The sequence below is a fragment of the Dasypus novemcinctus genome, chromosome 6, assembly GCF_030445035.2.
Source record: "Dasypus novemcinctus isolate mDasNov1 chromosome 6, mDasNov1.1.hap2, whole genome shotgun sequence".
Classification (NCBI taxonomy): domain Eukaryota; kingdom Metazoa; phylum Chordata; class Mammalia; order Cingulata; family Dasypodidae; genus Dasypus; species Dasypus novemcinctus.
The window spans coordinates 78,376,668-78,399,295 of NC_080678.1; the positions used below are offsets into that span (position 1 = coordinate 78,376,668).

General features: G+C 51.3%; 1 protein-coding gene across 3 annotated transcripts in view; it reads left to right on the forward strand.

Moving 5' to 3' along the window:
* HK1 (hexokinase 1) overlaps positions 1-22,628 on the forward strand; it is a 157,399-nt gene that overhangs the window by 108,099 nt on the left and 26,672 nt on the right. For all 3 annotated transcript variants that reach the window (XM_058298948.2, XM_058298949.2, XM_058298946.1), the window contains 6 exons: positions 1,257-1,405; positions 7,331-7,450; positions 11,692-11,787; positions 12,473-12,572; positions 12,671-12,854; positions 18,945-19,100. In XM_058298948.2, the coding sequence (XP_058154931.1) occupies positions 1,257-1,405; positions 7,331-7,450; positions 11,692-11,787; positions 12,473-12,572; positions 12,671-12,854; positions 18,945-19,100 (805 nt within the window). The remainder of the gene's footprint in view (positions 1-1,256; positions 1,406-7,330; positions 7,451-11,691; positions 11,788-12,472; positions 12,573-12,670; positions 12,855-18,944; positions 19,101-22,628) is intronic.

Below are 22,628 nucleotides of genomic sequence, written 5' to 3' on the forward strand. Positions count from 1 at the left end.
ACAAAACGTGGTATATCCATATAAAGGAGTATTGTTTGGCAATAAAAATGAATGAAGTACTACTGATAAATGTTATGACATGGATGAACCTTGAAACATTTTGCTAAGTGAAAAAAGCCATTCACAGAAGATTATATATTACATGATTCCATTTATATGAAATGCCCAGAATAGGTAAATAGAAATAGGAAGTAGATTAGTGGTTACTTAGGGCTGGGGGGTGGAGGGATTGGGAGATAATAGCTAAAGGGTACATCCAGGGTTTCTGTAAGAGTGATGAAAATGTTCCAGAATTAATCACAGTGATGCAGTGATGGTTGCACAACTCTGTGGATATACTAAAAGCCATTCGATTGTACACTAGGTGGGTTAATTGTATAGTATGTGGTTTATATCTCAGTAGAGCTGTTACTTCCTCCCCTTTCCCTAAATAATAGTAAAGATGTTCCCCTAGAAAAAAGATGCCATAGGAAAGAGGGCTTAGGGGACCACGGGGCTTGCAGAGGCAGGATGGCTCTCTCACCCTGGCTCAAGGGACGGTGGGAATGTCACCTTGGTATGTGGAGTAAAATGAGCAGATTTTAATGACCTTTTTCTGGGGGGTGCATGTGTGCGGTGACTAGATAGGATGTTTGCTGGCGGCTGAAAGGCTCGGATGCCTGCCTCCCTTGGTGCCGCCTGGTGAACTTGGCGGATAGTCTCTCAGCGACTTCTCCATTCTCTCAGACCGCCTCCCCTAGTCACTGCCCATACTGGTCATCAGGGAGGTAGTCGCCGCAGCAGTTTCTACTCCTAAGTGACCGAGACTAAGAGGAGCTGCGGCTCCTGGTGACTGATGTCAGAGCCGACGTGGGATGGCCCTCAAGTTCAGGGTTATCTCTGAGTCGAAAAACCCCTCATCCCAGTTTGACTGTGATGCTTCTCTTTTCTTATTTCCTTTTTAGTGGATAGCAGTGCAATTTTTCAAGTAAGGTAAGGAATTAAAGCGTGTGTAGTTAATTCAGTATTCTCATTCTTCTGCAGCTGAGCGTGAAGCTGCTTGTTCAAGGACTCCGGGCTCAGTTTAGGGTCCTCTAGCTCCCTCTTCCAGCCAGGGTGGGGTTCAGGTGAGGTTTGCCTCCTCCTGCTTTCCAGCTGGGAGGACCGCACGGCAGGGGGAGGCAGAAGAGGGCCTGGGCCTCCGGGGAAGCGGGCACGGTACGTGACCTCCTCGTGATACTTGAATCTGATGTGCTACCTGTTGTCTCCCTCAACAGAAAAGGGAGATTTCATTGCCCTGGACCTCGGTGGGTCTTCCTTTCGAATTCTGCGGGTGCAAGTGAATCACGAGCAAAGTCAGAATGTGCGCATGGAGTCTGAGGTTTACGACACCCCAGAAAACATCATGCACGGCAGCGGAAGCCAGGTGGGTCCCCGCGCTTTTCAGGTCAGCTCGGGCCGGCCAGGCCCTGGGCCCCGGGCTCTCAGAAGAGCCAGATGCCGAAGCACTCAGGGTGTCCTGCACCTCTGGCTTAGCTGGAAAGCATCTGGCAGAGATTTCAGACTGAGAGGGACACCTGCGTGGGAGGCCGGGTTGTAGAAGAGACACCCCATCTGGGTGAACTGGTGGAGTGGGGCTGGGCTGCTCCAGCCTTTGTGGGGTCCAGGGTGTGAGGAGGGAGGCTGGCAGCTCTGTCGTGGAAATGCATTCATTCCTTAAGGACCCTGGGGTTGTTCCCCAGCAGGGGTTTACCAGAACCCTGGGGCGAAACTGTCCCTTTCTCCAGCTCACTGGCCTCCTCACACAGCTCACCAAACCCAGTCCCCATAGGGTGCATCGGGAGAGCAGGACTCGGAATTCACAGCTCCAGGCTGATCAGGGGCCTCGTCGCTACCTGGTTTCATCGTTGTGTCCAAAACCCTGGCATGGAAAGCAGGAGGACAGGGCCTTGCTTAGGAAACTCCCATCCCACTCAGCACCCGAAGCCCACCCCTCCCCGGGCTCCCTGCTGGGCTGTACCCTGGAGGGATGGTACCTCTCAGGAAGACTGGCCCTCGCTGGCCAATGAGCCGTGGGCATACTCCGGAGGGCCCTTCCAGCGGCTCCTGCCTGCCGGGTTGTGGTCAGCGGGGGCCCTGTCTCGCTGACACCTCTGCGGTCAAGATTTGGCCAGTGCACCTTCTCCCGGAGGCCCAGCCGGTCGGGTGGGGGGACACTCCTTGCCCTTTCCTTAGACCCCTCACTCCTCTGGGTTGTGGCTCGTCTCCTGAGTCATGGCTCCTGTCCGGGATATGTGTTCAGACCTTGCCAAATATTTGCTTTGGGGAGGGTGTGTTTGGGACAGGGGTCATGAGCAGGTTCCGCAGGGAACCCATTTGTTCTGGGGTGGACCCAGGAGGCTGCTCCTCTGGACTCCACTTTGTTCTTAAATTATCTTGGGTGGGACCTGGAGTCCGTCATCAGCGTTTTCTTTGTCCAGGAGATAACGGGCTAGTCCTGGCTTTTAACCTGCTTCCTGGAGTTTGGGTTCAGAGTTCTTCGGACCCGTGTCACTGAAGGTGCAATGTCATTCTAACAGATGGACACTCTGCGCTCAGCTGCTGACCCTGGCACTTCCCCTCACTTGATGGCCCTGCCCAAAGGCCCCCTCCTCATTCTGTCTCTGGGTTCTGAGTGGCCCACTGGTTGGAGGGCTGCAGCGGTTGGGCCTTTCTAGCATCCCTTGCCCTCTGCCATGTCCTTTGTGCAGGTGGCCATCAGCATTTCGGCTTCCTGCTCTGGGCACTTGGCCACAAGCACTCACTGTCCCTCATGATCCCGTCCTTGGGAGCCACTTTGCCTGTTGCTTTCGCCATCGGGCCTCACCCCTGATGCACACATTGCCTCTGTGCTCTGGCCTGAGCTTTTAGGGCAGGGCTGGTAAATAAATGGGTGTCCCCAGCACACACACACACAGTTCACTCCGCCGAGTTGATTCCATGTGATTTCCTTCTTTTTTTTTTTTTTTTAATTTTTTTATTTTTTATTGACTTTGTAATAATATTACATTAAAAATATATATGTGAGGTCCCATTCAACCCCACCCCCCCACCCCCCCTCTCCCCCCCCCCCAACAACACTCGTTCCCATCATCATGACACATCCATTGGATTTGGTAAGTACATCTTTGGGCACCTCTGCACCTCATATACATTGGTTCACATCATGGCCCATACTCTCCTCTATTCCATCATGTAGGCCCTGTGAGGATTTACAATGTCCGGTGATTACCTCTGAAGCACCATCCAGGGCAGCTCCATGTCCCGAAGACGCCTCCACCTCTCATCTCTTCCTGCCTTTCCCCATACCCTTTGTCCATTATGTCCACTTTTCCCAATCCAATGCCACCTCTTCTATGTGGACACTGGATTGGTTGTGTCCATTGCACCTTTATGTCAAGAGGAGGCTCAGATTCCACCTGGATGCTGGATGCAATCCTCCCATTTTCAGTTGTAATCACTCTAGTGATTTCCTTCTTAACCACCCCGGTGACCTTGTCTGTCCCAGACTCTGTCCCTGTCTTCTTCTTTTCTCATTCGCAGGATGGCTTTGTTTCCCTCCATCTCTGTCTTTTCCTCTGCCCATTCATTCTAAGCAGTCTGCAAAGGACAGGTGGTGATGATGGTGGTGGTGATACAGCATGATTATGGCAGATACCTAAGTAGTACTTACATGCAAGGCACTCACCTGAGTACTTTACATATACTAATTCATATACTCTTCACCACAAACTCATGGGGTATGCATTATTATCATTTCCATTTTACAGATTGGCAGATGGAGGCTCAGCTGTCCTCAGCAGCGCTTGTGTCTTACAGCCTGTTTCAAGGGGTAGAGCTGGACCTTGAACCCAGGCAGTCCAGCTCCAGATGTTACAGTTTCAGCAACATGAAACTACTAGGCTTGGTTTTGTTTTGGCCTTTATGGTTTATATTTCTGGGTTTTTGTTTTAATTTTTTGATGATGAGGAACTTTGGGATGAAGGAGAGGGTTAGAAGATGAAAAATAGGGATGAAATAGAAATCCCTACTCCAGAAGTTTGGTGTGAGGTTGAAATGAGAATTGGGTGGTGCATTTTTTCTGAACTCTCTCATGTACATTTATAGAGTATTCCGGTAAACGAGGGCCCTCATTTGTCTAGGAAGCAGCTCAGATTCATAGGCTATGAAGAGAGGTAAATTCTTGGGGTTGTGTTCATAGGGAACTTTCATCATCTAATGTGTGGGAATTATTATTACATTTTAAAACCTTTTATTTTGATGCAATATTAACCTTACAGAAAAGTTTAAGGCAAGTACAAAGAGCTCCTCTATACCCGTCACCCATATTCCCCAACTGTTAACTATTTGCTTTAACCTTTTTTTTCATTCTTCTTTCCTCCCTCCCTCCTGTCTTTACACACAGACACACACACAGCATCCCAAAAGTCTCAGTGCAGGTTTTTTAAAAAGATTTATTCCACCCCCTGCTACCCCCCCCTCCGTTGTCTGCTCTCTGTGTCTACTTGCCATGTGTTCCTCTGTGTTGCTTGCATTCTTGTCAGTGGCACCCAGAATCTGTGTCTCCTTCTGCCACGTCATCTTGCTGCGTCATCTCTCCACATGTGCAGCGCCACTCCTGGGCAGGCTGCGCTATTTTTTTCACATGGGGTGGCTCTCCTTATGGGGTACACTCCTTGCTTGAGGGGCTCCCTACACGGGGGACACCCCTGCGTGGCGCCGCACTCCCTGCGCACATCAGCACTGTGCATGGGCCAGCTCACCACACAGAGGTCCTGGGGCTTGAACCCTGGCCCTCCCATGTGGTAGGCGGATGCTCTATCTGTTGAGCCAAATCCACTTCCTCAGTGCAGTTTTAAGCTTTAATAACTTCAGAATTATGAATGCAACTCACTTGAAACATTAATTTTCAGGATTTTGAATAATACATTTTAAAGTTTTTGTTTTAGTAATTGTCACCTTCAGTTAGAGCAAGGGCTCTTAACCTTTTTTGTTCCACAGACCCCTTCTCAGAATGTAGTGGCAGATAGTTTTATGACACTCCACTAGCAGCGGGTCTAACAACTACTGTAATTTCAAAGTATGGATTAGCATAAGCGATATTTTGAACTATGCAACAACTGTAATGTGATATGAAATGAATACTGCTATAATTTATTTATTATGTACATTCATAAGTGAAAGAAATGCTAGATTTCAGTTAGAGGTCGGAGAAAATAAAGATAATAGGTTGGTTTTTTTCAATTCAAGCCTACGGAGCCCTTGAAGTCCTTCCACGGATCCCTTGGGGGTCTGTGGACCCCTGGTTAAGAACTCCTCTGAGTTAGAGGTACTGATTTGGGGAGTGAGGGGAGGTTTAATGAACATGTTGTCGGGAAAGAAATAATGCTAAAAGCGTGAGCCCAGAGAGGTTGCATAACTTCCCTCCCTGGCTGATTCTAGACGGGTAGCCCAGGGGTCGCTTCCTGCCTCCGTGAACAGGCTTGTAGCTCGTGGACTGTGCATTTCCTTCCGCAGAGGCATTTCCTCCGTAACGGAGGGCTGTGGGTAGTTGTGTTTGGTTTGGGTCCAGGGGCTGGCTGCAGGGCCCCTCTGTGTCAATCCCTCTCTGCGTTCGAGCTCTCAGCACTTCCCTGCCACTTCCTGCCGGCGGCCTTCCTGCTGCCCAGCCGTCTCTCCTGAGGCGGCAGGGCAGCCTGGAGCGACTGAGTGCGGCGGGCGTGGGGCGCTGATGGACTTAGTAATGGGTTTATATTGATCTGAAATATAGGTCACAGGAAGCTCAGCAGGTTTCTGCAGAGGGTGGGGACATGGTCCTCTGTCGCAGCCCAGCCCAAGGAGTCAAGACTGGGACAGAGGCTCCTCAGTCAGTCACCCGGGTTTTCCTTTTCCCTGGCAGGAAAGTTGGGCTTTCGAGCGGGGCCAAGGTCATCTGGGGAACGATGGAGATGGAAATAATGGCTTGTGGCCCCCTCCCAGGGATGGTTCTGTGGGGACAGCCGTCAGGCCTTTTCTGGGACCCCCAGGCTGCGGCTGTTCCCCGTGACTCTGCTTTGACTCCACCAGTACTGCTGCCTTCTGGGCTCCGAGGAGCTCTGTGACCGGCTGTCCCCTCTGTAAGCCAGCTGGTCCTGACGGTGGAAGGCTGAACGAGGGAGGTCTGGTGTCAGGGCAGCCATGTGCAAAAGACGGCTACCTGGACTGTAGTGTGTCTGCCAAAAGAGCACGTATAGGGTTTGGTTGCATTACCAGGAGTAGAGAGCTAAAGCTAAAGGAGGTTCTTTGTTCTACTAAGCTCTCCTCTGGTTGAACTTTATATTCGATTCTGGGCATGTTTGAGAAATGAGGGGAGGTTTTGGAGAGATCCGGAAGGATTGCCTTTGCCGTGGTGAGCCTCCTCTCGTTGGTAGTATTTGTACGGAGGCCAGGGCGCCAGTGTTCTGGGTTCTTAGTGGATTCCTGGGATGTGTAAGCACCTGAGAGATCGCAGGTAATGGGTTGCAGTGCAGTCAATAAATTGTGGTGTTCACACCATGGAACACTGTGCCGCAAGGAGAGCCAACAGTCTGCAGTGCCACACCACAGCATAGCTGTCATGCACAGTGCCGCGTGAAAGACGGGGACACTGAAGGGCACACTCTGTGTCATCGCATGAACACACAGGAGAAAAGCAGGCAGGGCGAATCGGCAGTTAGGAGTCAGTGTGGCTGGTGGTTGTCGTTGGTGGGGTTGGGTGGCAGCCGCAGAGACTGCAAGGGCGCAAGAGGCACTTCCAGGGTGCCGGGTGTGGTGTTGGCCACGCGGGGGTGTGCCGGTTGTGGGAACCCGCTGTGCTCTGCACTAGGGTGTGTGCACTCACTGCACTATAAGAGAAAGTTTAAAAAGGCGTCGTGGTCGGAAGGTTCTTAAATCACTGCAGAGGGCTAGAGGCTGGGCAGTTGCCATTGCAGCTTCTAGAATTTACAGCCGTAGAGGTGTGGGAAGGGGCTGTAGAGCCTCGGCCGGGGTGGGATGGAGGGATGAGCTGGTTTCTGTGATTTTCGCATTTTCTCAGTTCCAGGCCGTACGTCCTGGTGACCGCTGAGGGGCCAGCCCTCTTTCCAGCGTCTGCAGCGCGTCCTGAGTGCCGTGCGGGCCCCAGGCCAGCCCCTTTGCCGTGGTTCTTCTCCGCCGTTCACGCAGCGCGGCCGTGGGGAGGACGGCGTGGGCAGGCGTGCCCTTTTCTGGGGGTGGAGGAGGAATTGTTTCCATTTCCCCCGGAAACGCCAAGTGCCCTTTCCCCCACTTGACTGCTCTCTCATGCTTCCCTCAGCTTTTCGATCACGTTGCTGAGTGCCTGGGAGATTTCATGGAGAAAAAGAAAATCAAAGACAAGAAATTACCTGTGGGATTCACGTTTTCTTTCCCATGCCGACAATCCAAAATAGATGAGGTAAGGCCCTTCTGGGATTTCCCAGGCTCCAGACCCCAGAATAGGAAAGCTAATGAACCTTTTTCTTGACTCATTTCCCCTTTTGTTTATAGGATGGTGTGCATATTTTTTTTTAAGAAACACAGAAATTAATGTGACGTCATGATATAGTTTGTTTTTTCAATTACTTATATGTCGGTATTTATGTATTTGGGGAGACGCACCATGATATTTGTGGCCATAAGGTAGAGAGAAACATTTATAAAACTTAAGCAAGTGAAGGACTATAAAGCAGGTTGAATGATGATGGGGAGAGAGTTTGGAAAGCCCTTGGATGGAGCTGCGTGGTGTGAGGGGGTTAGCTGGAAGCCTTCCTGGTCCCAGGGAGTCTGGGCAGGGCCTCGGGTGCCAGGGCCACCTCCTTGCCAGGCCCTGCTGCTGCTCAGAGAAGCACGGGTCCCCTTGTTGACTTCTGCATGGCTTGTTGCGTTCACCTTTTTTGTTTGTTATTTGTTTGTTCATTCATCCCTTCAACCTGAATGGACCCAGATCAGCTGTTGGATAGAATTGTACTTTGGAGCACTGCAGGAATACAGAATAAGTAGATGCAGTCTTGTTCCTGTTCTACGTGAAGAGATAGAAACACACACACACACACAGAAACCTATGAATAAATTCCTAAAAATAGGAATACCAGTAGTTAACATTTATTGTGCCGTGTGCCTGGCCCCATTCTAATATGCTCATCACAGTTAATGCATATAACCTTCAGACAGTCCTACGAGTGAAATCCTTAGTATCCCTGCTTTACAGATAAGGAGTCCGAGGTTCAGGGGGGTTAAGCAGCCTGCCCAAGGTCACGAAGGAAGCAGCAGAACCTGAATTAGCTCTGGTTAGCCTGGCTCCAGAGCTCCTGCTTGGAAGCTCTCCGCTTTGCTGTGGAATAGTAGCTTTTGGGCACCTGGCACCCTCTATACCCCCCGGTAGTATCCCTGTACCCCTCTTTCAGCAGGGTCAGTACCCTCTCTTGGACACTGATACCCACTGCTGGAGCCCTGACATTGTAGATTTGTGGAATCACGTAATGTAGGAGCAAGAAGGAGCTTGAGGGACGTGGATGTGGCTCAAGCAATTGAGCTCCCGCCTACCACATGGGAGGTCCTGGGTTCGGTTCCCAGTACCTCCTGGAGAAGATGAAAAGACAGTGAGCTGGCACGACAGGCTGGCACGGTGAGCTGATGGAACAAGATGACACAACAAGGAGACACAAAGAGGAAACACAACCAGATACAATAAAGCAGGGAGGTGGAGGTGGCTCAAGCAATTGAGTGCCCCTCTTCCCCATGGGAGGTCCCAAGGTCAGTTCCCAGTGCCTCCTAAAGAGAAGATGAGCAGACCCGGAGAGCACAGAGTGAATGGATACAGAGCAGACTGTGAGTGCAAACAACAAGGTGGGGGGGATAAGTAAATAAAAATAAATGTTTAAAAAAAAAGAAAAAATGAAGGGGCTTGAGGGTTCAGCAGGCCAAGCCCCTCATTTCACGGATGGGAAAACCGGAGCCTCCCCAAGGAGCCCCCCGTCCTCCGGCGGGTCTAACTGCCTCTGGGAGAGTTGCTGTCTCATTCTGGAACCTCCTCCTGCTGTCACAGCGGGGCTGGCCTGTCTGCAGGAAGTGGGAAGCACCGGGAGGAAAGGAGGAAGCAGGGAGATGACTGAGTGACCCTTCCTCCCACTTTTAGGAAGGTCGTGCCCTGAACCACCACTAGCACTTACGTCCCCGCCTGCTCTGCTTCCATTAGGGTGGTTTCCTGGTTACCTAGCAAATGACTCAATTTTGCTTCTATGTGTCCTGACTCTCCCAACAGATCATTGATTTCTCCAGCTCTGCTCCTGTGTGGCAGTGCTGAATTGGGTAGTGGCTGATGAAAGCAAGTCAATGAATATGAATTTTAAGTTGTACATCCCTGAAAATTTTTTTTAAACCTTTAGCCACCGCTAGCCCTTGTTGCAGTAAAACTCGACTGTGCCTTGGAATTAAATGCATTTCAAGGTAGCAGACTTGCAGGGGTTCTGTTCAACAAGGCACAAGACTCCTGCCGTGTCTGTAAATATCTCCAGGGACTCAGGTTACTGTGGACAGATGGTTTGGTCTTAAGCCGCCTGCCTGGAGGAGGGGATAGCAAAGGTCAGGAGCAGAGGCCTGGGTGGGAGGAGGGTGGCAGAGTTTTCCTACAGTGCCCTGGTGAGGAGAGAAAGAAGGGAGCCACAGGTGGTAGGAACTGGGGCTCAACAGCTCTAGACCCTGTATGCTTGTCCTCGATCCCCAAAGATCCTGGTGGAAGGGGAAGAGTTCTCACCACGCACATCCCCGAGCTGCGGGCCTGGGGTAGTGTGGGCGGGAGACCAGGGCGGGATGCCTGCCTGTCTCCAAAACTGAGAAATAAGTGTTTGGTTAGTGTCCGTGGCCAGTCTTTCCCCACAAGCAGCATATTTGCTTGTTCTCGGCCTTTCGTATCCCTTTACTTCTGAGAACTGAGACACAGCAGCCTTGCTCCCTGGGCAGTGGGGCGCTCAGGGCCGTCCCCCGTGCACACACAGCGTGAGAGGTGGGAGATGGCCTGGGGACGGCGAGCCCTCGGCGCGGCCGGGGGGCTGAGCTCCGGCCTCGCGCGTGCGTCCGTTCAGCGAGAGCTGTCCCTGCGCCCGGCGCTGCGCCAGGCCCTGGGAGAGGCCAGTGAGCAGACACGGCTGCCCTCCCAGCTTCCAGGGAGGGACCGTCCCCGTGGGCACGAGAAGACCCTGGAGAAGTGCCTGGGAGAGGGGCCTTCTGGGCAGAGGAGCCACAGCGGGGGCCCAGCCGCTGTCCTTGCCCCCCATCCTGGAGAGTCTCCTGGGCGTCCAGGGCATCGGTGTCCTTGCTTTACGGCAGGCAAGGGCCTTCGTGATTGCCCAGATCTCCACCAGCTCCTTGTTCTGCCGATGATTCAAGTCAGGGGCAGAGGAGCTAGGGGACAGCCCCCAGGAAATGGCCAGGAGGTGTGGAGAAAGGACCAGGGTTTCCAGTCTAACGTTCTTCCTCAAACACCATCTTCTCTGCATTTTTTGGGGGGGGCCAGGGGGCTGGGGCAGGGGAAGAAAAGCCCAGGGACTTGAGGAATGCCTGCCCGAGCCACCGGCTGCTGCTGCTGGGGGAAAAGCCTCACATTGTCACTGCTGCTGGGGGAAAGCCTCACATTGTCACTGCTGCTGGGGGAAAGCCTCACATTGTCGCAGGCTGGCCTTTGCCAGTGCCTCTCACAGGCTGGCCTGGCTTCCGCGGGAAGGAGGGCAGCGCTCGCCGCCGAGCAAGCCCCATTACCGGGTCACCCCTCACCCACCAAGACTGTACAGTGGGATCAGAGAATCGTCCCAGGCCCTCCGCACGTGTGGCCACTGTCCCCATTCAGAGAAAAACACTCAACTGTAGTGATGATTTTTCCCATTAGTATCTTTGGTTATTTTAAAATGCAAAAGCAAAATGTAAAAGTATTTAATATAAAAGTTTATAAAGCAAGAAAACCAAAGCAAAAAGAAAAAGAAAAAAAAATAAAAGTACATAAAACAAAAAGTAAAATTCCTACCCCTCCCCATTCCAAAGTGAATAACCTTTGATACACACACACACACACACACACACAGCCTTCCTGATGTTTCTCCATTAATAGACACACAGAAATGGGATCATATTGTATAAACAGCGGAGGGTACAGCTGTACAGCTTACAAATAGGGTTAATTTCTAAAGCGGTGAAGGAAGCGTAAATCATATATAGGTAACATTGTCCCTGCATCTCCTAGACCTGGCTCTTAGGAGCCAAGAATTATCTGAGCATTTTGTTTCTTTTGCCAGTTTGGCTCTGGCTTTTTTGCCCTGGGGCTGTGGAAGCTGGGGGAGGGTGATCAGGTAAATGGGATTTCTCTGGGGCTCGCTTTTTTAATGGGCCCTGGCTGTGCAGTTGAAATCTAGTGAGATTTGCTTGCTGTGTGACTCCTGGACTGTCGGTTGCTTGATTTATTCTAGTGTGAGCCAGAAATCCTAGGCAGGTCTTTTCCTCCCAGAGAAATCCATCACGTGGGCGAACAGAAGATGGAACGCAGTCTGGCAAGGCGCTTAGCCTCTCTGGGCCCCCGTTTCTTCGCTCTCCTTGAGCAGCCTCTCCAGGGACCTGGAGATTCTGGCGGCTTCCCAGCGCTCATCCAGCCCCATCTGCTCTCCTTTGCAGGCCGTCCTGATCACCTGGACGAAACGATTTAAAGCGAGTGGAGTGGAGGGAGTGGACGTGGTAAAGCTGCTTAACAAGGCCATCAAAAAACGAGGGGTAATTTTCCTGTGGGCCATCTGCCTCTGCCACGTGGAGGAGGGGACATGCGGGGAGAAGGCTGTGTCCTGAAACAGACCAAGGCCCTTTCCAGGGGGCAGTGGGGTGGGGGTCAGGTAGTGCCAGGGCCCAGGCCATCAGATGGGGGGAGTCTTGAAGACCCAAGCAGGTGAGAGGTGGGGTCAGGTGAGAGGTGAGAACAGGTGAGAGATGGGCATCAGGTGAGAGGTGGGGGTCGCAGCCCGGGGGCCCTGTGTGGGTCACACAAGAGCTCTCAAGGGAACAGAGGCACTGCCCAAAGGACCCACATGCCCAGGCCAGGGCCCCCTCTGGGCACTGGAGAGCTTGGACTGTGCAGTGAGTGTGAGTTGCCAGGTGCCCTCTGTGGCTAGAACAAGGCAGAAGCGCTGGCATTGGTCAGCTGGCCTTAGAGGAACATGGCTCCGTGAGAAAATGCACTCTGCAGGGAGCATAAGCCCGGTGACTGAGGGCAGTGAGCAGTTCCGTGATTAATCCCGACACTGTAATCCAGTTCACTGGAGTACCAGCAGGAATGAAGCAGCTCCACCCCCGAGGGGAGTGGTGGGTATTAAACCCGGAGCTTCTCCTGCCCAGTGCTGCTCCAGGTTGGTGAGCTCTGCTCCCACGTGCGAGTGGACGGTGACACTCCGCTCTCTGTCCCCAGGACTATGACGCCAACATTGTGGCCGTGGTGAACGACACGGTGGGGACCATGATGACCTGTGGCTACGACGACCAGCATTGTGAAGTGGGCCTGATCATTGGTAACGCCCGTCCCTCCGTCCCGCCCACGCCCGGCGCGGACACCGCCGCCTGCCTCGTGCCTGTGTGTGCTCACAGCTCCCCGTCTTGTCTCTCCAAGGCACCGGCACCAATGCCTGCTACATGGAGGAGCTGAGGCACATTGACCTGGTGGAAGGCGACGAGGGGAGGATGTGCATCAACACCGAGTGGGGGGCCTTTGGAGACGACGGCTTCCTGGAGGACATCCGGACCGAGTTTGACCGAGAGATAGACCGGGGGTCCCTCAACCCTGGAAAGCAGCTGTGAGTCCCTGACTTTTTCTTCCCAGCCAGTGTGTGACTCAGGGGACACGTAACACAAAGGTTTGGGGTGGGAGAAAAGAGGCCTGTAGCCAAGCGGTGAGATCAAAAAGGGAAAAGGCTACCACGTTTGCATTCTCTCTCCCTCCTCGTTTGGATAGATGCACAGTGGGGAGTCTGTAGCTTTAAAAGCATTTTTAAAATGATGTTTTTTCTTTTCTTTTTTTTTTTTAGGAGGTACAGGGTATTGAACCCAGGACCTCGTACACATGAGGAGGTGCTCAACCACTGAGCTACAATACACCCTCTCCCCGAAAATGATGTTTTCTTAGTTTAATTACACTATGATCATACATTGTAAAGCATGGAAAATTAAAAGCACAGAAGCATTATGTAAATTTAAGGTTTAAAAACCTCCGAGTACACCCTTGTCACCAGTGTTGCAGCTTAGAGAGGACACATGCGGGGGGCGTCCTGAGCAAGCAGCTGTGAGTGTCCACTCATTTGACATGTATTTCTTGAGCACTTGTTATGTGCTCAAGGCTCCGTGACACAAAACAGGGCCTCCCCTTCCCGGACTTATTGTCTAGATGGGGAGGAAATGTGCAAATATCTTTCTGATAGAGGGGTGGGTGGGAATCATGAGTTTTACAGACCCTAGGGAGATTGGAGGATGAAGGAATTTCTCCGTATCCAGTACGGGCACGTGGGTCTGAGTGGGTGGAGAGCTCCTGGCTGCTGAAATCAGGGTGACATTTGGGCCAGAGTGGTCCTCGCTTCATTTCTGAGGTGCACATGGGTTTTCACATTTCTCTCTGATTCCAGTGTGCTGCTAGGACCTTAGATGGACTCAGCCTTCCAGCGGCCTCATCCTGAGTCTGATCTTGGCGACCTGCAGGGAGGCTGGGAGAATGGGCTGACTTGCTGTTCCATCTTTTAATGGTCACCTACCCTGTTGGCCTAACACCCCTAATCCTTAGGCCACAGAGAAATAGGAGTTTGTCATTTGAAAGTCCGTTGCCCAAAAGCTCTGGAGATTTCAGCTGGACGAGTTGAGCTTGCCACCTGAGTTAAAGGAATTGCGTAACTGGCCACCTCCCCACAGCCGGGGGTGGTGGTTGAGTAAATTAGGCTGCTCGCTGAGAGAATTGCCAAGTTCTTAGACCCAGAGTTGAACATGTACTTGGCAGCCTGAGACTGAGGCAGGAGCTTCTTGAAAAGGGCCACACGCAACCCTGACCGCACTTCCAGAGCTCCGAAAGCCACAACCTTGGGTGATTCTCTCCTCCATGGGTGCTAGAACCTGAGGCCAGCTGACACACAGCTGCTTGCTGTGACCGTGTCTCTGTCGTGCTGCGCAGCTGTTAGCCCGATCCCAGTGCTGCCACAGGTACTGCTTGTGGGGGTATCCCGAAATAAGCGGCATATGCACCGAATTCCATCTCTAAAATCCTCAAGTCTCCAACTTCCAAGACACATCTGACCCCAGGCATTTCAGATAAGAGATCATGTGGCTGTAGCTACTAGCTCTCACTCAATCACAGGTGGGACCCGCCACCTGTGCTCACTGAGCAGGTACAGCCCAGGTGCTTGTCTGCACCGTCGCAGCCCTGGTGGGAGAGATGTGTAAACCTGGATTTCTCAGCTCTCTGTCCTTGACAAATTTTCTGATTTCTCTAAAGGACTGAACTGTATCCCCAGGCTGAACTGGGAACTGGGTTCACAGTTGTTTTCCAACAAGCGTTTCTGAGAGGGGAGGATGGATGGATAGGTGTGGGATGGGTGAACAATGGATGGGTAGGTGAATAAATGGGGGGGTGGGTGAGAGAGAAAGGCTGGGGTGTCTTCCCCACAGAGTTCTTTCCTGCTTATTGATTAACTTAGGGCAGATAATCATTCTCCAAGAAAAGTATAGATTTCTTGAGTTGCCTCATACTCTTGGAAATAAGCTCTTGACCAAACCTTGGTAACCTTAGGGCAGGCCAGTTTTTGCTGTTCTCCCAGGCTTTGGGTCTTCCCTGTGCCTCTCTTTAATGGGATACCAAGTTATTCAAAGCCATGTGTCCTGTGTGTGACATGGAAAGATGTTTGTTCCATTTTACTGGTGGGAAAATGAAGGCACTGGGATAGGTTAAAACTGGGTCAGGTCTCTTTGTTGAGTTTTTTTTTTTAAAAGAATTATTTTATTTATTTATTTCTCCCCAACCCCTATTGTTTTTCACTTGCTGTGTCTGTTCATCTTCCTTGTTACTTTAGGAGGCACTGGGAACCAAACCTGGGACCTCTGGTGTGGGAGGGAGGTACCTAAATGCTTGAGCCACCTCTGCTCTCTGCTTTGTTGTATCATTATGTTTTTCCTATCCACGTCTCTTGTTGCATCAGCTCGCTGTGCCTGCCCATCGTGCCAGCTCTCTGTCTTATTTAGGAGGCTCTAGGATCCGAACCAGCAGACTCCCAGGTGGCAGGCGGGAGCCCAGTCTCCTGAGCCACACCTGCTTCCCTCTCTGTTGAGGTTTGAGCTGGCCTTCCTTGGGGGGTCTTCTATGTGGGGGTTGAAAGTTTGAATATTCAGAGAGAGCTTCCAGAATCCCCAAGAGGCATCTCTCTCATTTATGGGAAAAAAACACATCAGGGTAGAGTAGTTTTTTACCATCCTTTTTGGCCTGGGCTGGGGCCGGTCCTCGGGATTGTTAGTGCTTGCCAGGTGATTCCAGTTTTTAGCCAGGGTTGAAAACTTGCGTGTGGTGGATTTATGCAAAGGCTTTCGGTGCCCAGGTGCTGAAGCGCTGGTTCTAGGCCACTGCACGCCCACTCATTTTCTGCATTTTGATTGCAGTTAGCATTGACTGAGCGCCTGCTGTATTTGGTTGATAGGAAGGGCATTGTCCCAGGAGCTCTGTGGCTCTGGCCTGCGTTGATGACCACTGCCTTCCTGGACATTTTGTTCCCCATCTTCTTTCATTTTGAATTCTCTCTCTGTTTCCCTCCTGTCTCCTTGGGCCTCCTGCTCTCCTGTTTTCTGTGTAGTGTCAGGGATCTCAAATCTCATTTTCCCATGACTCCTTATTCATCACATCCTTCTAAATGCAAGGAGATACCCATCCCACAAAACAATAGCAGTGGTTGCAACAGCAAACGCTGTTGGTCGGGAGAATTCTTTTGCCTGGATGGAGGTGGAGTAACTTCAGATCTTTTCAAGTCCACCCCAGATGCCTTTTTGTACGCCGCTCCGCCCACCCGGGCCTCTGTGGCTGCAGTCCCAGTTTGCTTGGCCACAGACCTCTGTCCTCCTTTCCCTGGGCTGCCAGTTGGGGCAGACCCTGGCTGCCAGGGGAACTAGTTGGTGTGCACGGCCTTGCCCATTCTCTGCAAAGGACCCCACCCTGCCTTTCCAGCCTGTCTTCCAGGCCGTGTGGGTCTCACCCCTGCCTGTGTCAACCAGCAGGCAGGCAGCTGGCGCCCGCAGGGCCACTCCTCGCTGCCCATTCTGGTCGTAGGTGTCTGACCGCTGGGAGGGAGACCACGCTTTGCTGGGTTTCACATGCGCAGAAGGGAAGGAAGCACAGCGGCTGTGCAGGAGCCTGGCCAGTCCCCAGGAGCCTCTGGCTCGGGCCGAGAAAGGATCACGAGAAATGCTGTTTTCTCTTCTGTTGCTCCAGTGAGAGCTCTGGGGGCCTGGAAAAGGCCTAGGGCCTCCTTACCCAGAAAAGGGCATGTCAGGATCTACATGGAGACCATCCCATCGAAAGGGTTCAGATCCTGCTGGGGGTCTTGGGAAGGCCGCGCGAGAAGCAGTGGTAGAAGTGTGTCAGGAGGTTGCTTTTAGCTCATCTTAATGGGAATATTCTTTCCTGCTGTCGGACCGTCACTCTAGCAGCAGGCTGCTGAGGGCGGAAGTGGACTAGAGGAGGATGAGGCAGGGAGATTGGCCTAGCTGGCCCCAGCATGACATGATAGCAAACGTTTAATGACACTGTCCGTGAGCTAGGCAGAATGCACAGTGGTTACAGCATGGCCCCTGGGGCTAGACTTAACTGGGTTCAAAACCTGCATTTGTCACTTATTAGCTCTGCGATCATGGGCAAGTTATGTAACTTTTCTGTGCCTCAGTTTCCTCATCTGTGAAATGAGGATAATGATAATGCCTATCTTATAGGGTTATAATGAGGATGAAATAAATTAATACATATAAAGTGCTTAGAAAAGCATTGGACACATAGGAAGAGCCAAATAAGTCCTCGTTATTCTCTGGGCACCGTGGCATTTTACCTATTACCCATTCCCTCCTTAGCACAGCCCTCGATGATAGGCCCTGTCACTATCCCATATAGAGATGAGGAAACTGAGGCATGGAGAGGTGAGGGCAGAGCTGGGACTGGGCCCAGGCAGCCTGGCCCCAAGGCCCCTGCTGGCCTTGAGGTCCTGGCTCAGGGCTGAGCGGCGGCTGTCCCCACAGGGGCCGGGGGCGGTGGCTGGGCCTCCAGGAGCCACTGGGGCACCCAGGCCAGGGAGCCTCGACACCGATGTGGCCGGGCAGTCCTGTCTGGTCCTGTCGGAGCAGGAACAATGAAGGCTGTGTTTCCAGCGCGGCTGGAAGTCACTGCCTGCGTTGACAGGGGAGGGCGGGCACTCAGGTCCCAGCAGCAACTTGGCTCCCGGGCCCGCCTCTGACTGGAACAGATTGTTTTGCTGCGTCAGAGCCAGCGCTGGTGGTGCCAGCTGGGCTCCCTGCGAGGAGTGGCTGGCGACTCGGGCGGGGATCCTCCTCTTTCATCTGCCCTACCCTGGCTCAGAAGCGGCACCACGCCTGGCCTCTTGCTGGCTCTCCTGAGCCTCCCTTCGTGCATGGTGGCTTCAGACGCAGGCTCCACGTGCAGCCCTGGACTCCGAATGGCTGTTGCAGCAACAGAGGCTGCACCTCACACCACGCTTCCCTGCCCAGGGTGGAGGGAGGGGAGAAAGGAGAGGAGAGAGAATGAGAGAGAGAGAACAGGAGAGAGCACAGAAGCTGTGTACCCAGGAGTCTTCTCTCAGCTCCCACAATCTGTGGATTTTCTCTGTCAGCGCCTGCGCCTGCACATGGCTTAAGCTCTTAAGCTGATTGGCATTAAGCTCAGAGCCCACCCTGAAATTTAGGGTGAGATCAGTGAAGAGAAGTGGGTTCCTCAAAGCAAATTCTTGGTTATTTTGCTAGAGGAGAAAATGGATACCAGGGAGGTAACAGGCCCCAGCAGTGACCCCACTGGGAGCAGCTGCACTTGCAGCCCCATCACCTCCTCAGCTGTCCCTTGGAGAAGACAGTAATCCTTTCTGAGCTGGGGTCACCTCCTTTCCACAGGGGTTGGGATGTCCCTGATAGAGCAATTTTTTTTTTAAGATTTATTTATTTATTTCACTCCGCCACCCCCCCCACCTCATTGTTTTGTCTCTTGCTGTGTCTCTTCATTGTGTGTTCATGTTTTTTTTTTAGGAGGCACCGGAACCTAACCCGGGATCTCCCATGTGGGAGGGAGGCACCTAATCGCTTGACCCACCTCAGCTCCCTGCTTTGTTGGGTCTCTCATTGTGTTTTCCTCCTTGTGTCTCTTCATTGCACCATCTTGTTGCATCAGCTTACCATGCTAGCCTGTCTTATCAGCTCGCTATCTTGCTCATCTTCTTTAGGAGGCACTGGGAACCGAACCCAGGACCTCCCGTGTGGTAGGCAGGAACTCAGTTGCTCAAGTCACATCTTCCCAGCATACAGTTTTGTGTAAATGTAAGGGAAGATCACATTCTGCTCGTTTCTGTCTGGCGGTCTTCTCATCATCCCCAGATAATGAGAAGGCCCCACCTCCAGGCAGCCCCCCTTGCCTGCTCCCGCCCTGTGGCGCTCATCTCTCACTGACCTTCCTGGGCATGGACGTGCCGTCCGCATGATGCGCCTTTCAGCGTTGGCTTCCCAGGCCCCCTGTCCCATCACACGTGATCCCATGACTCTGTGGTCCCGCGGCTAACGAGACTGGGCTGGCGAGGATGAGGCCTTGCCTTCCTCCCCTGGTCGTGCTGGTGGGTGGGAAGAACCTGACAAATGCCTGGTGTGTTTCTCCTCAGGTTTGAGAAGATGGTCAGTGGCATGTACATGGGGGAGCTGGTTCGAATGATCCTGGTCAAGATGGCCAAGGAGGGCCTCTTATTTCAGGGGCGGATCACCCCAGAGCTGCTTACCAAAGGGAAGTTCAACACCAGCGACGTGTCGGCCATCGAAAAGTAGGTGCCGCCCCTCGAGGCCTGCTGGGGGTGGTGGGCAGCGGCGGGCCCTCCTGCTCCGGCGGGCCTTTCCCCCAGGAGTGCCAGGCTTCTCTGCGCAGTCCCCCCACGCTGGAGCTGACCCGCGGGGCTGGTCTCCCTGCGGGCCCTTGTGGTGATTCCATTTCTCCTTGAAAGAACCACCTAGTGAGTGGCAAACGCTTGTGGGTGATTTTTCCATTTCATTACAAAAGCAGCTTACCTTCCCCCATCTCCCCTCACTGTCTGTCTCTTTCTCTTGCTCCCTCCCTCTCTTTTCCCTCTCTCGGGGTAAGATTAGAATCCAGGAAGCAGATGATTCTAATGATTCTAATGGAGAGCATGGAGCCGAGCAAGTCCCCGGGCTGGGGTCTTGCTGGGAATCCCCCCATCCGTGTGTCATGCCCTCCTCCAGCCAGTGTCCAGGAACCCTAGAGACCTTGAGATGATAACGGCTATTCCCTGAAAGAAGGACCTGTGGCCAATAAGTTTGAGAAACACTACGTTTTTTTCTCCCTTTAAAGATTTACAGTATTCATTACCATTTAATCTTAGCTAACCCAATATTTTCCAAAACTTTTTGTGCCCAAAGTCCACCCCTTTTCTTCAATATACCGTCTTTCAGGGAACTCCTGTTAACAGCCTGAAGGGTTCCCTGGCATATAAGTTTGGGAAACACCGGTTAGCAGATGAGACAGGACAGATAGCCATGGAAAGACAGAGTCCAACCAGCAATCTGACTGCAACCTCTTGGTGCCAAATAAGAAACCCAGGAATTCTCTGCCATGGCTGTTACTTCAAGGCCCTTCAGCCTGAGAGGGAATCAGGAAACTGATCCCGGTGGTAATTTGATGTTGCCAGCTGCCTCCAAATCGATGGGATTCTTGTGACTGCTTCTGTTTGCCACCAGGTTCTCTTCCTGGTGCAGAAGAGTCCATCTGTCCAGCCAGTGGAGGGCCTCTGGTGGAAGACAAGCCTAGCTGGCGGCCACCCTGCTGCTGGGGAGGCATCTCGCGGCTGCACGGAGCAGCATTCCCGCAGCTGCTGGCTGGTCAGGTGGGGCCAGTGGCTTCCCAGTGCTGGCTCCTGGGAGAAGATGTGCATCTGCTGTCTTTGGGGTTAGATAAGGAGGCTGCCAGAAGTAGAGTGAAGTTTGTTTGGAATCTTCTGCTGATGCTTGTGCTGGGCTTTGTCCTAGGACACTCTCCTTTGGGAGCAGACCGTGCAGAGCTGCAGTAAGCAGGGAGCCTGCACCACTGAGGATTTTTCTTTTTTCTTGTTTAGGCTTAACAGAAAAATGATACAGAAAGCACAGGATTCCCACCTAACTCCCCTCACACATATAGATTTCCCTTAAAATTTTTTTTTTTAAATTTGTCTTTTTAAAGATATATAGATCACAAAAAACATTACATAAAAAGATATGAGGTTCCCATATACCCCACCCCCCACCACCCCCACTCCTCCCACATCAACAACCTCTTTCATCATTGTGGCACATTCATTCCACTTAGTGAATACATTTTGGAGCACTGCTATACCGCATGGATTATAGTTTACATTGTAGTTTACACTCTTCCCCCAGTCCATTCAATGGGTTATGGCAGGATATATAATGTCCTGCATCTGTCCCTGCAGTATCATTCAGGACAACTCCAAGTCCTGAAAATGCCCCCACATATACCTCCTCTTCCTTCTCCCAGCCTTCAGTAACTGCTGTGGTCCCTGTCTCCACATCAGTGAGATTTCCCTTTTATTAACACTTTGCCTTAGTGTGGTACCCTTTGTTACAGTTGATGAAACAATGTTATTATAATATACTATTAGCTATAGTTTATACGTTACATTGGGTTCACAGTGTGTGTTGTAAAGTTCTATGGTTGAAAAAGAATTTATTATGGTAACACACATACAACCTAAAATTTTCCCTTTTAACCACCTTCAAATATACAATTTAGCAGTGTTAATTAATATTCACAATGTTATGCTACCATCGCCACCATCCATTTCCAAAACTTTTCCAACATCCCAAACAGGAACTCTACTTATGATGCATTAACTTCCCATTTCCTACCCCATCCCGGCCCCTGGTAACCTGTATTCTGTTTTCTGACTCTGAATTTATTTATTTCATAAAAATGAGGTCATATAATATCCATCATTTTGTGTCTGGTTTAGTTCACTCAATGTGATATCGTCAAGGTTCGTCCATGTTGTAGCATGTATCAGAGCTTTGTTACTTTTATGGCTAACATCCCATAGTGTGTATGTACCACGTGTTGTTCATTCATCTGTCAGTGGACACTTGGGTTGCTTCCTCCTTTTGGCAGCTGTGCATAATGCCTCAGGGAACATCCGGTGTGCTGCACTGCTGAGCTTTGAATTGTCTTCCCAGGTCTCCTGGTCTGCCTTGGGGAAAGAGGGGTGTGGGAGGTGGTGGCTTGCCTTCAGTCATCGACAACGGCAGGAAATGCCTTTCTTCCTTTCGGTCTGCTTCTCATGTTCTCTGTGATTAGTGGGAAACACAGACCTACTCTAGGTCGCTCAAGAAAGCATGTGTATTTTAAAAATGCCTATCTCAAAAAGCCTCTAAGATCAATCCTCATGTAAGTGCGGGTGCTTGAAGCCTTCCCTTTAAAATCAGAAATGAGTATCTCTGGTTTCTCTTAACCTTGTGTTGACTATTGAAGTATTAGTCAGTGTTAAAAACAGAAACCACAAAATGAAAAAAAGCAAAACAGAAAGAAACTAAAGCCATGAGAATTTAAAAAAAAAAAAGAGGAAGGAAGTAAAACTGTCATTATTTGCAGATGAATATTGTCTAGAGACACTCCAAAAATCTATAGACATTTGAGCAGAAACAACAGGAAAGGATAGCAAAATGTCTGAAGCTAAGATATAAAAGTCAATTGTATTTCTCTATATGGGTAGTATTTAAAATGTATGTATACACATATGCATGTGTATCTTTTTAATTGAATTTTAAATTTTAGAATTGTTTTAGATTTACAGACAAGTTGCAGAGGTAGCACAGAGTTCCTATATACCCTGAACCTAGTTTTCCCATTTGTTAACATCTTACATTACTATCTATATCTTGTATATCTTTTTTTTAAGATTTATTTTTATTTCTTTCCTCCCACCCCATTGTCTGCTCTCTGTTTTCCATTTGCTGTATGTTCCTCTGTGTCTGCTTTGATTCTTGTCAGCAGCACTGGGAATCTGTGTCTCTTTTTGTTGCATCATCTTGCTGCGTCAGCTCTCCGTGTGTGCGGCGCCATACCTGGGCAGGATGTGCTTTCTTTGTGCAGGGCAGCTCTCCTTACAGGTGCGCTCTTTGTGGGTGGGGCTCCCTATGCAGGGAACACCCCTGCGTGGCAGGGCACTCCTTGCGCGCATCAGCACTGTGAGTGGGCCAGCTCACCACATGGGTCAGGAGGCCCTGGGTTTGAACCCTGGACCTCCCAAGTGGTAGGCGGATGCTCTATCCATTGAGCCAAATACACTTCC